The 19,011-nt window shown below is 38.6% G+C and overlaps 1 protein-coding gene across 2 annotated transcripts in view; it reads right to left on the reverse strand.

Moving 5' to 3' along the window:
- The window catches only part of LOC126268215 (transmembrane protein 245), a 266,256-nt gene that overhangs the window by 139,972 nt on the left and 107,273 nt on the right, over positions 1-19,011 (reverse strand). For both annotated transcript variants that reach the window (XM_049973842.1, XM_049973843.1), the window contains exon 8: positions 1,397-1,592. In XM_049973842.1, the coding sequence (XP_049829799.1) occupies positions 1,397-1,592 (196 nt within the window). The remainder of the gene's footprint in view (positions 1-1,396; positions 1,593-19,011) is intronic.

Genomic DNA, 19,011 nt, shown 5'->3' on the forward strand with positions numbered 1-19,011 from the left:
TGCGCAGTTTTCCAATCTGTAGGTACAGATCTATCTGTGAGCGAGCGGTTGTATATGAGTGCTAAGTAGGGAGCTATAGTATCAGCGTAATCTGAAAGGAACCTAATCGGTATACAATCTGGACCTGAAGACTTGCCCGTATCAAGCGATTTGAGTTGCTTCGCAACCCCTAAGGTATCTACTTCTAAGAAACTCATGCTAGCAGATGTTCGTGTTTCAAATTCTGGAATATTCCATTCGTCTTACCTGGTGAAGGAATTTACTTTGGGAAACAAATCAAAATCTGGTGGGATCATATCTTGACTGTATGGAGGGTGGGGAAGTATTTCCCGTTTATATTTGTCACACTTTTCTCTCATTGGTAGACCAATATGCGGTCTTACATTATCGTGCAAAATGGAAACATCAGTTGCTAGTATGTTGGGCTTTCTTTGGCGAATTTTTGGGTGCAAAACATTTTGCAGAAGAGTTTGTGGTATGCGCCTGTTGTAGATGTCCCTAGGGTCTCTATTTGTAGGTGTTACACCATTCATGTCTTATGCAAAGATCATCAGTTTCACCTTTGCTTGTTGGCAACAGAAGTTTTCCAGGTGTGGAGAGTCGGAATTTTTCCATTGTGACAACTACTGAGAGTTCAGTTCCGACTCAAAATATTGCATGCAGTTTTCATGAAGTGCAACAATCCTTTTCAGAACTGTTCTCTTTCTGTTCAATAACACTGAAACTATTCTTCTGTGATCCTTTTGCAACTTGCTTCCTGCTCTTCACTCAGATCATGCAGAACCCATCTGGTAGCAACTTTTCTCATCTTTAACTTTTCAGCCTTCATTCAGTGAACTGAAGTGACAGACATTCTGGTCCCAAACACAATTTCCTCATGTGTCTGAGCCAATACTCTCTCAAACTGTCAGAGGTGTGTCTGTCCCAGCTTATGGCCTTCCACTTCTGGGGTTGTCCTCAATGCTTAACCAAGCTTTGAAACAGAAACGAGCAGACCACCATGATACAGTGCTACGATCCACTACACTATTCCCACACACTTCTCTCAAAGCATTATAAATTTCCGTTGGTTTCTTTACACAAATAGATTCAATTTTAATGTAGGAACACTTGTCACTGTGCACATTCCGACCTGACTCGATTGCAGCTTCCATTTTAAAACTTGAATTACTCACATGAACCAGTAAACACATATCTGACAGTGACATGGATTTCAACTTCATTAAGCCACTGTGACAGCTTTGCATGCACAGTGTGCAGGGCTTTTGAAATGACCTCTGTATGTTAAATACTTGACAGTGTTGCTCTGGTAGAAAGCAACATCTAAGCAAAATACCATGTGTAATGGAAAGGCTATTTAGTGAAGAAATAATATCAAGGTAAACCACAACCATACCTGGAACCTTATGAACACTGTCCATCACACTTTCCCAAGACATGGTAATTGCCCCAGTTGACACAGTTGGCCCAACAAATGAAGCTTCCGTTCCAGAGCTCATCCATGCCTGGTATGTCCTGTCCCACAGTTCAAGAAACTGGCTTTCCAATTGGGCTCCTTTCTGGGGCTCCACATCCTTCAACCAGCCTTTGACCTAAAGCACAAAACGAAAGAAAAAGAATAAATGAAATGAATTTTATCAATGTTGAATGTGTTGAAGTTTGTGATAGTTCCTTTATAAGATTAACAATGAGATCCGGCTCCACTCAAGAGTTGAAGCCAATTTATTTAAAACAAGACCCGTTTTGGGCTTGTGCCTAGTTTGAGATGATTATACAATCATGTTCATGTTTCCATATTCAGTGATTTCAATGTAGCTGGAGTATCAAAATTGTAAGTGCACATTTGTCACCCCTCCCCCCTTAAAAATGAGTTTATAAAAAAAATTGCAATTATGATTTGGACACTCCAGCTACACTGAACTCAAACACTGACTGTGGAAAAATGAAAACTAATGTATAATCACCTGAAGATGGGCACAAACCCAGAACTGGCCACGTTTTAAATAAATCATCTTCATCTGTGATTGGTAGCAGATCTTATTCTACACCCAATAAATAAAATTTATTATTTTTTGCTACCAACATTTGGCACAGGTCTTGAAGGTTGCCTCTCTTTACTTAACAGTCCTCTAACAAACTGTCTTCACTGCTTTTCTGTTTCAAAATTCCAACAGTTTTTAAGCTTATATGCATTTCTGGATATGATTCAGTCCTGCAATGGACCATTCTGCACTCTAAGCAGAATCAATCTCTTTCTTCACCATCTGGCGTCACTTATCAAAGAGAAAAAATCGTCTGTCCCTTATGTTTAATCCACTAAGCTACTTACAGACTGTCACAACAAGCAACAATTGACTGTGGCTACCTCCAAACTGTTGTCCTCCCATAGTTCCCCAAGCACTCTCATGCAAATACAGCATATAGCCCAGCTATCTTTCAACCTCTTGGCCTCATCCAACAGCACACCTTCCCACCAAATACACTAGCTAATCAAATGTATCCAGAAATTTACTAGAGACATTAATATGGGGTGTCTCCACCCTTCACCTTTATGACAGCTTGAAGTCTGCTGGTCACAATTTCAGTCAGGTTTTTCAATGTCTGTGGAGTAGTAGCAGCCCATTCTTCTTCAAGTACCGAGACCAGAGAAGGTAATGATGTTGGAAACTAGGGTATAGAGCGAAGTCAATGTTTTACTCATCCCTCAGGTGACCCATTGAGTTCAGGCCAGGACTCTGGGCAGAACAGTATATTTCAGGAACGTTACTGTTCACAAACTGTTGCCTCACAGATGCTGCTTTATGACAGTGACCAGCAATCAACATCTTCAAACAGTTTCGCTATTGTACACAGTACAAATTGCTGTGAAGTGTGTTCACATCCTACTGTATTTACTGTTTACTTTAGCACAATAAGTAGACCACACCCTACCCACGAGATATACCCCTATAACACAACACCACCTTCTCCCTTCACTGTTGGCACTACACATGATGGCAGGCAATATTCTCCAGGCATTCATCACAACCAAATCCTTCCATCAGACTGATAACTTAGCGCACTTTTTTAACTCCCTATGCACAGTGGTTGTGCTAGCTGCTACTAGTCTGGACTCACAAACAATTCCTTCCACTGGTTTTGTGTTATTTTCTCCAACCACCCTCCAGAATGCTTCACAGTCTCTGTCAGCCAGTACAAGTGGTCTGCCTGGTCTTGGTTTAATTGTGGTTACCCCTTCATATTTCCGCTTCACAATCACATTAGTCAACACTCGAAAGGCTGAAATTTACCTGGTGGATTTGTTACTCAGGTGACCAGTCCACATCGAAGATGCCAAGCTCTTCTGTGAGACCCATTCTGCTGTTACTGCTTCTCCACTTATGACACAATATTCCCCACCTCCTTTTATTCGGACACACCTGGCTCTTGTGACATCTAGTGGTCACTTCCATATCACATAGGGTTGTCTGGCTACTAACATTCATGACACTACATACAAAGTCTTGTATTTCTTTCTCATTAAACTAGACCCTACCTCTACTTTCTTATGACTGAGTGATTTTATTATGAGAAACTGAGAAAGTATCTTCTTCTTCTTATTTTCCTAATGCCTTTATCCCTCGTCTGGGCAGGGTCGGTATGGTTAGAGACGGATTTGGCAAGGCTAATGTTAAGGAGTGACCGGTTGCCCTTTCTGCTGCCACCCCGTAAACCTGACCCCCCCCCCCCCCCCGGACGTAATAAGTGTACCCTAGCTGTCTGTGTCAAGTGTAATCCATGGAATAGTGTGAATGTGTTCAGATGTCTGCGAGTCGTCTAACTGAGGCGGGATGTGGGGACGAGCCCGGTATTCACCTAGTAGGATATGAAAAACTGCCTAAAAAACCACATCGAGGCTGGCTGGCACACCGGCACTTGTCGATAATCCACCAGGCAGATTCAATTCACAGCTCGTGCGTCTCCCTGAGTCCAGGAAGCAGCACATTACTGCTCTCAGCTAACCGGGCAGGAAAGCAGAGGAAAAAATCTCTCTCAACAATTATTATGAAATCAAGAATAAACACCTTATATAATTATGAATTTCTCTTCCTACATTTAATAATTAAAATTGTATTTCAAATATACCCTTTATGTAAAGTGAAAATATGATGTTGGAAATTATTATCCTGAGATCAAAGATATATTTTACTGCTACAAAAAATTTTCTCTGTTACGGATATTAAATATTTTTCTCTCTGAATCGAAATTAATTGAAAATTCTTTTAATTCTGAAATTTTACTTCATCACACTCCAGCCACAGCTAATGCGAACTTCTGCTAGTGTGGTTTTACTTAAAGGTAAGTTTTCAACAGTCAAAGATAATCGTGCTGTGTTAACTGCAAATCGGACATTTTAAATAACTTTAAAATGCAGGTTGTTCAGAATGAAGAGCATGAGAAATGAAAGATACCTTATTTTAAGCTCCTTTGGAATTAAGCTGAAATTACACATGAGATCCCATACGCACAGAGCACTGGCCACATTTATGTAACTGATAAGAAGGTGAAAAGGTTTCAGTTTCGAAGTAAGAACAAATTTTTGAAATTCAACAGTAAAATTATTATTTAATGGTAATTTTAACTTACATGAATAGGCAGCAAGCCTTGATACATCAAACGGCACACAGAGCCACAAGTGCAGGACAAGACAAGAGCTAAGCAACGAGATTAAAAAAAAAAAAAAACAATTGACAAGAGAGAGATAGAGATAACATAGCGTCTTTCCTTTATACAGCAGTTCATGGAATCTTTATTGTGTGGAAAATATTCTTTGTTAAGTGTATATCACTGTAATTACTTTTACCACAAATTAAAAGCATCACATCACGATCCCTCATAATGATTTTAGCAATCTTTTCCTTATACTAAATCACTGACCAAATAATGCCTGCAGAAGCTCTGTCCAACAAATGAACATAATCTGTCACTAGTTTCTCAGAACCATCCTCTGCAGGCTTTTCAGAAATATCTGATGTTTAACGTGGCTTCATCATCTTTCCTTCGATGCTTGCACTTCTACTTTATTTCTTTTTAGTTGTAAATCCCTCATCCTCTTAAACAAGAAGATTTCGTCGTCGTCGTTGTTTTGGTGGATAACGTGTCCAGTACCATGTTTGTTACCACGGAGAGTATGAGAAGATGGGAATTAGACTGTTCTTGACTAACATCATCTGCCACCATGATATTAGCATTACTAACAGATTTGCAAAATTCCCCAAAAATTCTTAACTCTCTGCCAACATAAAGTAAAGAATAGTTTCTGGATCTCATTGAAATAACCAAACGAATCAGCTGTCACTGATCACTGCCTCAAATTAATTTATTATAAGGAATACAATGAGGTTAGTATAGCCATGAAAAAACCCAATTTCTGGGCAATATGATTAAGGAGCCTATCGAAATGAAGACCTAATAAACAAACGAAGAGGCTTCAATTTAAACAAAGTTTTCACTCCAGCACTTGATTAAAAAGTGGGAAACATTGAGAGCATGAGCATTCCACAGAGTATCAGTGAGGGTGCTGAAAAGAAACACAGTGAAAAAGGGCATTGTGAGCATTCCAAGCTGAAATCACAATTAGATATAAGTAGCAGCACAAGACCAAAAACAGTTCACGATCTTGTTGGAATCCACACAGCGAGGACACAGAACAGCACAACTCTTAGCACCTGAAGATGATGTCTGGGTGTCACCAAAATATTGTGCCCGACATGGAAACAAAAACTCAGCTGTACACATGGAGGTACAAACATAATCAATGATGCCAAGAAAACCTAACAAATCATAGACATTTTCATCTTTCACTAACACAAAAGACTCGACATTCCTGCTAATTTATTTTTGTTGTCATTTACATCATCTGAGAACATCTCTTTGTTTGGTTTGTCAATATCTGAAGCTTGTAATGTTCCCTACACTGAGTATGTATACTTCTCAAAGCACTGACTTTCAAGCTGAGCAACATGTATTGAATATTACTTAGCTCACTGTAGTTCTGGCCGTGTGAATTTTATGACTACTTCTTTGCCTGATATTGATATCTGGAATAAAGCTGTAGGTCATATTGCTTAACACAGAATCAAATTCTTTGAAATAAATACAGAGAGTTTCTTCAGACACATCTGCAATGTACTCTCCAAAAAAAGCACAGCCCAATTTTCATAATAAATCTTTTGTACTGCAAGAACATTACATGAACTTCTCTGTACAGATCTGTCATATGAATGACATGAATCAAAATTACTATCTTCTGCTGTTTCTTTTCAAATTGTTCCCATCATTATTAGGCTGGGACACTTAGTCCAGGCTTGCCATGCAACTCTCATTGTTCACAAGCATCATCCACCGAAAAGTTAGATGTAGGGTACTGCATCGCTCTCCCGGAATGATATGTAACATCACACACTTCCTACTCAAACACCTACGGCATGTATTAAAGGCACAATTTTCTGGGTAAGTTCATTCCAGTACTCTGTCTAACTAATGAGGAATGGTACTGTCTCACCCTACATTACCACTACCCATACACAGACTGTTAACTGGTGAAATTTCATCAACCAATACCCATGTGGAATCAGATCTACATTCTCTCTCCTCCTCAATTAACGAGGGCTACCTGGAATGTAATCTCTGCTCGGGGAGAAAGCTACGCTGACACACACAGTAGGTCAATGTGCTTACATCAGCTGTAACAAGAATGTAACAATTCTTCTCATTCACCTACAGTAGCTGTACAAAATGAGACTTGAAACTGAAAATCTCAACTGAGATGCCTTCAGTAATGCAGATGTTGAGCAAAACTTCTCAAAGTTGTTGACATTCACCATGATATACTGCTTGATAAGAAATTGAAGAAACCAAAAGAAATAGTTGGATGTCAATGTGAACGTGTACGAACTACCAGTGGGTATGTAAACTATTATGAGCCAAAAATGAGTTTAATGTTCTGGTGCTGTGATGCAGGATGTATCAGATATTAAGCTGATAAGGACAGATTTTTTAGGCTTGACGTAATACCTAGAAGTGGGAAGGAACACAGGATAGGTTACACTTCAGGTATAGATCAAGCCAGAGTACCAGTTTGGTGGCCGAGTCATCTGGGAGCCGTAGCGTGCTTTCAGATTGGCCAGGGAGTCATAACGCACCAGTTCATACCGGACCAATAATAGTGCTGGTGTAAGAATTATCTTAGCAAGAAAATAGGATATCTTTGCTTGATGTGTAGTGAGTGGCACAGTCCAGCCAAGATAAAAGAGGCAAATGCTTAAGTTAACCCCAACAGATAACTTTCGCGTAGGCTGGGCTACCGCAGCCGTCACCCTTTGAAAAAAGAATGGTCTGAAGAATCATATGTCCCATTTTAGTGTGGGACAACACTGTAGCTTACAAGTGATTATGCTGATAAGAACAGATACTACACTTTGATCTTAGCCGCGAACAGTTGGTAATGCTGCTCGGATGAGACAATGTTATCAGCATCTGACACAGTTTTAACGGATCCTCATTGCTTGTTATCAGTTATTCCAAGCAAAACTATGTCATTGCTCACAATAAGTTATTACTACTATTCTAATTTTCCAGAATTTCTGCACGTTTTAAGTGCACCAGACTGCAAATAGCCAAATACGTTCCAGCTCTGGCGCAACTAAATTTTTATCTTTTATCAAAAGTAATAAATGTTCTCTTTAGCTTTAAGCAAAAGCTACATTACATCGGCAACAAACATAAAGACCACATTTTCCTTGTAAATAAGAGAACATCTTGCTCTTGGCTGAAAAACTGCTTTTATGTGAAGAGGGCAACATCTCACTTAGATCATTCCTAGCTATTCTTTTGAAAATCCCTGCTGCGAGACAAGCAATATTGCATTATTAGGAATTCATATAATAGTGTTGTAATTCTATCTCTCTTATAACTATGCAGGCATAAACTACTGGCACTTCATGTATAAAAGCCCACATCTGCAAATAATGTTAAACTGTACAACAAATATAACTTCATATTATTACATTAGTAAAATCCTTTTTAGAATTAAATTGCCACCTACAATATGGGCCTCCATTTTACAATATTTGTATTTAGTTAAGTAAAATGTATATATATATATATATATATATATATATATATATATATAGCTGTCTTTTTTCATACAGCGGAGATGCTGAGTCGCAGTTAGGCCCAACAAAAGATTCTCACAATTATAGTATTCAGCCATTAAGGCCTTTGTCAACAATAAACACACGCATGCTCCCATGTGCCCCTGCTGCCCCCCCCCCCCCCCCCTACAACACACACACACACACACACACACACACACACACACACACACACACACACACACGTGCATCACAAACACAACTCACACACACGACTCGTTACAAACAACTGAGTTGTGTGTGCAAGTTGCGTTTGTGTGTGTGTTGTTGACGAAGGCCTTAATGGCTGAAAGCTATAATTGTGAGACTTTTTGTTGTGCCTATCTGCGACTCAGTATTTCCACTATATGGTGTGAAGTAACTTTTCTTCTCATAATATTGTTACATTCCATCCTGGATTTTCCATTGTTTGATAGCTGTCTTTTTTCATATTAATACAAGTGTAATTTCTCTATCATATACCGATGAAAAATATACCGAGGAAGAAACGTAATATATGAGAATTATCCAGAAACAACAGTTATAATAACTATATGACAAGAATAGATCCAGAGTCTACAAAAGGTAAGGAACTGTGTGCATGTCATGTGTTTTCAGGTCGCACATCAGTGAGCCTACAGGACATGCTGCTAGTTATCGATTTGTGTTAAGATTTTACAAACAACTGATGCTATAACTGCACCTAGGTATCAGCTGCTACATAATTGTCAACTGTTAGGAATAATTTTCAGCTGACATCTGGCCAATTTTTCTGTGTATTTGTGTGTCTTCACATTTAAGCTGTTCATCACTGTGTGTTCGTGTGAACCGTGTTACATTAGAACAGTGAAATGGTTAGCACAAAATGGAAAGATAAAGCGTATGTGGAAGAAATTCCAAGTACAGAATCCCAAGACTGTATATGATGGTATAAATTCTGAATCCTATATACAAGAAACAAAAAATACATAGTATATCTTTAGTCACACTGGACTCTTTAACAGTGAAAGTGTACCTACGGTGTTACATTGCAGTAATGTGGTAGACATTATGAAGCAGGGGCAGCAACAAGTTATCCCTTGCCAATAATAAAACCAGAAAATGATTTAGTCAACATGCTGGAATTGTGTGAGAAGGAACAAGAGGAAAGATAGGCAATGAGCGAAAAGCAATTTTTTGCCAATTCTGAAAAACAGTGAGAGGAAAACAAAATGTTTTAGACAAGGAATGAGAGGAAAGACAGGCGATCAGAGAAAGGCAACTTCTCACAAATATTTGAAAACAATGAAAATAAAAACAAGAGTTTTAGAGGAGGAGTGAGAGCAAAAACAAATTCTTAGGGAGAAAGAGGCCATATGACTGTTCAACGAAGCTTTAGCTAGTTGTGACGAAGAACGATTTACAAGGTTAAATCATCACATACTTGATACTTGCGGCAGCTCTTGCTGAAAGTATCAGGGGAGATTTAGCTAGTATTCCTAGCGAGATCAGTGTTTTGCAAACTAGTTGCAAAGATTTGCCACAGACTGTGGATCAGCTGAGTGCAGATGTCAGAAACATTTCTGGATGAGATTAAAAAGGTATGAGAGAAATCATTAAGGAGGAGGTGCAGCTATCAAAGCACCCTTTGGCAAGAGCGAGACCTGCCAAGGTTTGCAAAACAAGTTTTCAGCATAGCAAAAATGGGACAGAAGTAATGTCAGGTAACCTGAACATGATGTAAGAAGTAATAAAATGTTTGAGCAAATGGATGTTTTGTCATGCATTTTGAGTACGGTGTATCCAACTGAACATATTACGAATAGGCAATAATCAATCTAAGAAGGGTTATTGTGAGATTGAATGAATTACATTCAAGAAACACCGCAAACTGCCAATTTGATTGAATCCAAAGTATCTGCATCTGACTATCGAAATCCAGCACAGCAGCAAGAACTTTCACAGCTGTTTCACCACCATGAAGACTTTTTTTCAGAAAAACCTGGTGTTATCCGTGGATGCATATATGACATGCATGTTTATGAGCATCAGACCTACTGTTGTGCTGCCCACTCACTGTAGTGGACCCAAAAAGAAATTGTCATTAGGGAGAGAAGAGAGCTATTGGCTTGAGATGTAACAGAATCATTATTCTCACCTTATAGCAGTCCATCTGTGGCTATTACAAAAGTAGATTAAGGCATTCACCTAGTACTTGACACAGGGACATAAAAAAAGTCATTATCCCAGTTCAGACTAGAGTGGAAAACTTAGAAGAACAGATTCAAAAGTTTTAGAGAATGAAATACCTTACCTCGACCGACATGCATTCATCCTACAGGCATTGAAAAAGTATACAGCTTTCATACTTGCTGGACATAGCTACCAGTTTAAGGTGTTACCTTTTGATCTCAATGTAAGTCGGGATGTATTTATTGCTGCACTTGACACCAAACAGGGGGTGAAACTTCTATAAAAGGTACATGTCTATGTGGATAACTTACTTATTGCCACACTACTTGGTAAAAACATGTGGAAGTTGCTGAGAAGGTACTAATTAAGTTCGTGAATGCTGGCATCACAATTAACTTAAAAAAAGTCCAAGTTTGGATGCAAACAGATGAAGTTCCTTGGGCATATAATTTCACCCAATGGAACTGTAACTGAGTCAGGAGAGATGGATGCAATTAAAATGTTTCCATGCCCTAAGTCCAAGAGGCAATTAAAATCATGTTTAGGACTTGCCTCAAGTTTTAGAGTTTTAGGCGCTTTGTGCCAGTGCAGCAACTAAATAACGACATGCCATTATGCCAATTGAGAAAAAATGCTCACTGGCATTGGACTGATGATTGCAAGACAGCATTTGATGGTGTCAAACAGGCCCTATTCAATTCAGAGATTCTGCAACACCAAGACATGAATAAGGATTTCTGTCTGGCAATGGATGGGGTGTGCCTCTTCCAGACATGAAACATTCAGGAATATTGAAGTCAGAATTATTGGTTTTGCGAATAACATCCTGTCAGGGTGTGAAAAAGCATATTCAGTGACAGAACACGAGGCCCTTGCTGTAATGTGGACATTTAGGAAATATCTTTGTTACAAAAAAAAAAATGGCTCTGAGCACTATGGGACTCAACTGCTGTGGTCATTAGTCCCCTAGAACTTAGAACTACTTAAACCTAACTAACCTAAGGACATCACACACATCCATGCCCGAGGCAGGATTCGAACCTGCGACCGTAGCAGTCGCACGGTTCCGGACTGCGCGCCTAGAACCGCGAGACCACCGCGGCCGGCTCTTTGTTACAGTTATGGAAAACATTTTTAGGTATTCTGTGACCAACAGGTGCTCAGTTTGCAAATTATAGCATGTACTGCTGTCTCAATGGACAAAATCCTTAGAGGAATATGAGTTCAAGATTCGTCTTTTAAGTGGACAGGGTAACACGTAGCAGATGCCTTATCCAGGTTAACCCAAGGTCTGTCGGAATTCACCGACATGGTACAAAAATCTTCAGAGTACAAGATACTGCTGATCAAACATGCTACATGCTACCTGAATATGTGCAGGCACAAAGGAGCACTGCAGCATACAAACCCTTTGTGGAGAAACATAAAAGAAACATTAAGAACCAATTCTGTACATGCTCTTGGTCAACATTACCAGCTGCATGAACAAGTGTTATGCTATAGACACAACACAAACTCCAATAAAGTGTGTGTGTGTGTGTGTGTGTGTGTGTGTGTGTGTGTTCACGAGTGCCTACGAGTCATCTAAAGGATTTTGTTTAGATAAAATATCTGCTTACCAAGCGGTGGCAGCAGAACACACATACAAAAGGGTTTAACTTTTACAAGCTTTTGGAGCCAGTGGCCCCTTCTTCTTACAAAAAAGTTGAAGGGAAAGGAAGAGGGGTGAAAGGAAAGGAAGAGGGGTGAAGGAAAAGGACTGGAGAAGTTTAGGCAAAGGGGTACAGCTTAGAAAAAGTCACCCAGAACCCTGGGTAGGGGAGACTTACTGTACGGGATGAGAAGGAAAGATGATCAGTCAGTGAGTAGATCTTTTATCTATCCATTTACATTATATTATTGATAATTGATTATTTTCATTGTTATGAAGGATTTTTCCTTTGGTGTACCTGTAATACGTGGGGGCATTTTGGCATGTGCACAGACAAAATAACCCAGTATTGTCTTTACCCTAACCTGAAAAGGAAGGTACAAAGCTTACTAAGAATTTCTGTCATTTGCCAAAAGTCAAAGCCAATAAACATGTACAACAAAACTGAACTGCATCTAATATTGCTTTGGATTTAACAGGACCCCTTTCACAACTGCCAGGGTGTAGATGTCACACACTTAGTCACTATGTATGACATCTTTAGTAAATATTTAAAGACATACCCTTTAAAATCTGCAATGTCCTACAAGTGCTAAGAAAACCAATTTCACTGCCTATTTCCACTATATCTGATAATGCTTCCTATTTTGGTAAGTAATAAGTGGAAATATTTCATGCGACTACAGGATATAAAGAATATTTTAATATCCCACTTCAGCTCAAGCAGTAATCAAATAAAGAGTATATAGAGCGCTGAATTGACTTATAAGAACTTATGCTCAGCCCAAACAAACCAAATGGGTTGATTGCGCCATTCTCTTTGAAACAATTTACAATACTCTGCCTCATACCTCAATACAGGTTTTACATCTTCAGACCTTATGCAGTGTGTATAAGCGAACAAGGAAAAACAAAAATATCCTGGATTTTTCCCGTATTTCCCAGTTAAAGGTACACTTTCTACCGGTTGAGTTAAGTGGCATTATACTTTCCCTTGGAACTGTAAAACGTATCAATCCTTTGAATGGTTATGGTTTTATACACCGGCATAGAATTTTCCGGCACTCTAGAAAACAAAGCTCATGGGAAAAAACATCTTTTGGAAAGATCTTTGATGTGCAGCAACATATATGCTGCATATTTTCTGATTACAAAAGTATAAATTCGATTCCACCAAACATCACATGCTACTAGAATGACATTTTCACTCAGCAGCGGAGTGTGCGCTGATATGAAACTTCTTGGCAGATTAAAACTGTGTGCCCGACCGAGGCTCGAACTCGGGACCTTTGCCTTTCACGGGCAAGTGCTCTACCATCTGAGGTACCGAAGCACGACTCACAGCTTTACTTCTGCCAGTATCTCGTCTCCTACCTTCCAAACTATGAGGACTGGGCGTGAGTGGTGCTTCGGTGGCTCAGATGGTAGAGCACTTGCCCACGAAAGGCAAAGTTCTCGAGTTTGAGTCTCGGTTGGGCACACAGTTTTAATCTGCCAGCAAGATTCATATCAGCGCACACCCCACTACAGAGTGAAACTCTCATTCTGGAAACATCCCCCAGGCTGTGGCTAAGCCATGTCTCCGCAGTATCCTTTCTTTCAGGAGTGCTAGTTCTACAAGGTTCGCAGGAGAGTTTGTACAGTTTGGAAGGTAAGAGACGAGATACTGGCAGAAGTAAAGCTGTGAGGACTGGGCAGGAGTCATGCATCAGTAGCTCAGATGGTAGAGCACTTGCCTGCAAAAGGCAAAGGTCCCGAGTTCGAGTCTTGGTCAGGCACACAGTTTTAATCTGCCAGGAAGTTTCATCATTGGTTACTTTCTGAAGCATTGAAATCGAGATTGCGACGCGCTTTTGTAGGTAAGTCATAGCTCATGTCATGTGATCTCACCAGCCGATAACAGTGGATATTCAGAGCATAAGACAAATGATGTAGTAAGCCAATAGTAACATCACTGATAAGTAGCGCAAACACACTAACAGCTAAAGTTAATGGTTTAAATTATACACACAGGTTGTTGTTACAAAAAAAAGCACAGCTTTCATATTTAATATTGGTCTTTAAGAGAAGCTACACTTTCACATATAATGTTGTTCTTTTTTGTGCATGTTACACTGTAAGACATAACACACAAAATTATTATTAATGACCTAATGTCTGCTCTTCTGGGCTTGAAATTTTTCTAAATGGCTCATCACAAAGAGTTGATTTTTAAACGAGAGTCAAACACTCTTATGATGAAGAAATTCATCGTACATTTTCACACATAATTCATCTTGCATAAAAGGAAATTTACTTTCAAAGTAATACTTTTCAAACCCCCATTCCAAACATTTTCCTGTAACCTGTTAGAAATAGATACTTTTCAGACGTTACCAGAGAGCGCCAGATAACAGACGTCACTGCACTTCTGTAGCTAGAATGATGTAGGAAGCACATATGATCGTACGTGTAAAACATTAAGAGATCTCACATTATGTCATAAAAGAAACAAGACATCAGAGAATACTCCAAGAGCATCAGAATTTCGTGAACCATACTAATATTAATATGTCCAGATTCCCAATGAGGTAGGCCTTGACCTGATTTTAAACTTTTCACTGTGGTTTTCTGGATGTAAACTCTCTTGTAGTACGAGTACTGTATTATCTCATGTTTGTTTCTTTATTATGGTATAATGCCATACATGCTAGAAGATGTAAACATGCACTTGAATTGCATCAAACAGTTGACACTAGCCAATAGTGTGGAATTAAACAAACTGACTGCCTCAGTGGAAACGATTAATGAAAACCAACTTTCTTTAGCGAACCGATAAATATAACTTCACTGTTTGGCAAGGCAATTAATACTTCACTGTTACAAAGGTGGAAATAAAATAAAATCTGAAACTTATAACATATTCCAGACTTCTGTAATTATGGGAATGTATTGTAATTCACCTGATGGCTCCCGGCCACAGAAATCCATTTTGTTTTCATTTGACATGAGAGAAGTAAACGAAGAGGAAGCAGCAAAAGCACTAACTGTAAACACGGGTCACGTGGAGACTACCCACATCACCACTATAACTGCTCTGTGCGTCAGCCACGGATCTACAGTATTTCCGAACTGGAGCAATGCTAGATAGTGATGCCCCACACCCTTGAGTGTTTAAGATAGGACGTCAAAAATTTACAAAAATCAACTTTTCAAATATATATTCAATTTGTAGCGCACATCTTTCTGAAGAGTCTGATACATAAAACATATAAGTTCGAAAAAATGTAAGCCACGTTATTTGGACTTCAGTGTGCCAAAGTGCAGTGCAAGGCCTCTTCACACAGCATTCTTCTACTGCACGTCACTGTAGTTCACTCTGTGGAACTCAAACATGTGTATTTTGTAATGGATGCCATCAAACTATATTCAGGACAGTGGAAATTAAAATTGTCCTGTGGTGCCTCTCCTGCTTCCAGTCGGCCAGTTTGACATCCTGCCCCTCTTTAATAATAATAATAATAATAATAATAATAATAATAATAATAATAATAATAATAATTAAACAAAAACAACCCTCGCAATTAATACTGGATAGGATTATTTGTAACCGGGAGAACAAGAACTCTTCCAAAAATATGCACTCTTTCTTGCCTATTAGCTAATAACTTGCTGTTTTGTGTGACATAAAATTAAATATAGGATACATAAATTCAGAAAAGACAAGAGACAAGCAAGACAGTACACATTTCTTCAATCCTTTGGTGCTAGCAATTTTTTTTCTCTCTATCTTGCTACAGCTATACATGGCGCACTTTGATTTCTGCAAAAGAATCTATTACCTCATCAAAGTTCATCAAATGTTTAGCTACATGAAACATCGAAATGTCATTGTCTAATATTAACAAAGCTGTTAATAGAAATAGTACCCAAGACTGGTGTGGTTTCTTGACCTGATTACATCTTATTTTGTCACTGTCTGTTAGATAAAACAACAGAGGCCCTTTCTAATATTGCAGTAATTGTAACATACAACAAATAAACAGGACTGTTTTGGCACAAATGTCATTTTTATAACACGACAGAACATAATTCACAAAGTACCAATACCAAAGGCCTATTAGGCCTACCACAAGCAAAAAGCTTTATGTTAGGAGAAACATTTCATTCATACGTTCCAGTTTCTCAAGCATGAGATCAAAAAGCAGCAGTAAGAAATTTTTTTATAAAGTTGGAATGGTCATATTCTTCCATAATCTGTGTGATGTTCTCATTTCTTCTCCTTCCTCGTTCTAACAAACAATCTTGTCATCACTAATTCTGTAACTATTCCTGCCATTTTCAAAACTTATTCTCTGGTTAACTTCACTAACCCTGCCAGAATAACCTGTTTAGTTATCCCATGATTATCCTCTGGTTAGGCATTATTACATGTTCATACAACACATTTTCTGCAGTACTCCCAGAATAGAATTTAAGCGGCTGCTAGCTGGGGACTGTACAACTGGCCCTTAATAGTGTAGCGATCTGACCAAACATTTTCTGTCAAAATTTCATTTCCTTGGATACAACGAGAATATAATAAGTAATCTTTCTTACTGGTTATTCCTGTTAGTCGTTATTTCCACTATGGCAGTTTGACTCTATGGATTTCGCTAGTAATTATAACAATGCTGATCATTCGCAAACTCTGTCAACCACATAGACAAACAGTCATTGACATTCATCCATTTGGCTTTATTCTGCTCAGCTTGTATAGTCCCATCCCCCTTTGTCTGCAGGAACGTTTATTTCTAGATGGAACGAGCATTCCTCTGGCAGAAACATCAAGTACACTATGCACGCATTCAAAAATCAACTTGGATTCATTCAGAAATCAATTTAGAACGTGTTCAAAAACCGACAGGGATGTGTTCAAAATCACCAATGTGTGCTGGATGCTAGGCGCTCTCTGAAGCAAGGTTTTCCTCAATAATATGAATCTAGCGTATCTCCTCCCCCACCCGGCCCCCAAGATCCGGGCCATCTGTGCATGTGTGAATCTGGCAGCTTGGGTGCGACAGTAAAATATTACCAGGTAGCATCTGGCTGCTTGCTGCAACAGCTTACACAGCCAATGGACACATTTCTGTAGCCAGAAGCGGGAGAAGGTACTACTCATATGTGACTCAACTGCGCATGCACATGAGCCAGCTCGTAACTGATCAAATGAATCTAATGGAAACAGTTGTGACGTCGCGCTCATTGGAGGCAATTTGTTGTTATGAATCATTGCACAGTCTTCTTAAAGCCTTTGACACATTTCGCTGTTGGCAGACACTTGTATGAGCACTGTGTTTTGTTATTGTATATGGTGCATTTCTTTTGCAATTTAAGTTTTATTTTCGTTTTTTCTCTTGTTCATGTTTTACTACTGCTGTATTATTCTGCAGTAGCGGGATATAGTAATAGCCTTTGTTAGCGTATCAATTCTTACCAGTCAAAATTACAAAAAATTAACTTTAAAACTAAAACAATGATAAATTCTCGGAATTCTAAAGAATTCCTGGGTTGTTCCTGATTTTCACCTGGATGTAAAAATTCCCCAGTTTTTCCTGAATCTCCCGGTTGTCCTGGGTCGTATACACTCTGTTATGTTTGCAGTTATGGAACCCTATGAATGGTTAAATCATCTTCCTAAAGAAACAACCCAGGACGATAAAACAGTGGAAGCTCTGTCACTCTTGCAGAGCAAGCTAGCTTTCATATGAAACAATCAGACAAAACAGTAACAAAACCACAATCATACAATTTAGGAAATTTAGTGTCGCTTAGGTCCCAACTGAAGGCATCACCAATTAATAAGAAGTGGCATTACTTAACGTACATTTTTCTTTTCTTTTTGTTATCTTGTATTTATATCAACATGTGTATGTTTAGTTGTAAATGCATAATACCAGTTACAAAAAGTTAATTAGCAATTGTGTATGCAAGAATCCTTCCTTTTTTAAGTAAACCCTGAGATAGTACTGGAAGTGAGCATCAACGTTTACCACTTTTTATTTAATGGAATAGTTTTAATTTCTTTTTGTAAAGATTTCATTTCATGTTCGAATACATATGTGTGTATTACGTTTGGTTAGCCAGATTATACTGCCAAAATATGTAATAGTGTGAAATACTGCCAAAATAAGTAATAGTGTGAAATACAGAGAATATGAACCCAGATACTAGATAGTCTATCAGTTAGGATACATGCATGCCATGCAGACTGGCTGATACAAGTCCAGAGATATACGAGTTCTAGTTTTAAAAAACAGTCAATTTTAGTTTACCTTGTGTACAGTAAAGTCGCATTTTTTGGTTCATGTTTCAATTTTGTTTCTGTGTTTCGACTGAGATACATGCTTATAGGACATCACTGAGGTTGAAAGTCACTAAATAAGTGAATGAATCTGTGTGAGTGAAATGTTTATGTGAAATATACAGGTATTTGTCATCCAATGTGGTCAATTGACAGAAATTCAGAAATTGATGCTATTTTACTAAAAGAAAGGTGATCCAGGAAAGGTAATTTTATGTAATGATACATCAATGGTGGAAACTTTCCTAAGATCTGCTTGGTACAAAGATGTGATTGGCTAAACGAACTGATGAATGATGAAGAGAGTAAAGTACAGACAGTGAATACTAATTTTAATCTGTATTCTCCCACATACTACATATAAATAATCATGACTAGATAGAAATGTGTAAGTGAACTGATAAACCACATTAAGCAACAGGAATCAGTGCAATAAAAGATGTTCTATGAGTATGAACAACACTTTCAATCCAAATGGGAGGACATTCACTTTGTAATTCTGTAAATAAGTAGTTAAGAAAAGCAGTCAGATCCTTTTTAACAGCAATGAACTGTGAAGAGTAAAATCGGTGTTGTAACTTGCGAGACACACTGTACCCATGCAGCAAGCAACAATGAACATTCAATGCAGTCAACTGGAAGCTGAGAACACTGCAGACGTCAACAAATGATGTATATGTAAATATTCGGCA

Source organism: Schistocerca gregaria, chromosome 4, assembly GCF_023897955.1.
Source record: "Schistocerca gregaria isolate iqSchGreg1 chromosome 4, iqSchGreg1.2, whole genome shotgun sequence".
NCBI lineage: Eukaryota > Metazoa > Arthropoda > Insecta > Orthoptera > Acrididae > Schistocerca > Schistocerca gregaria.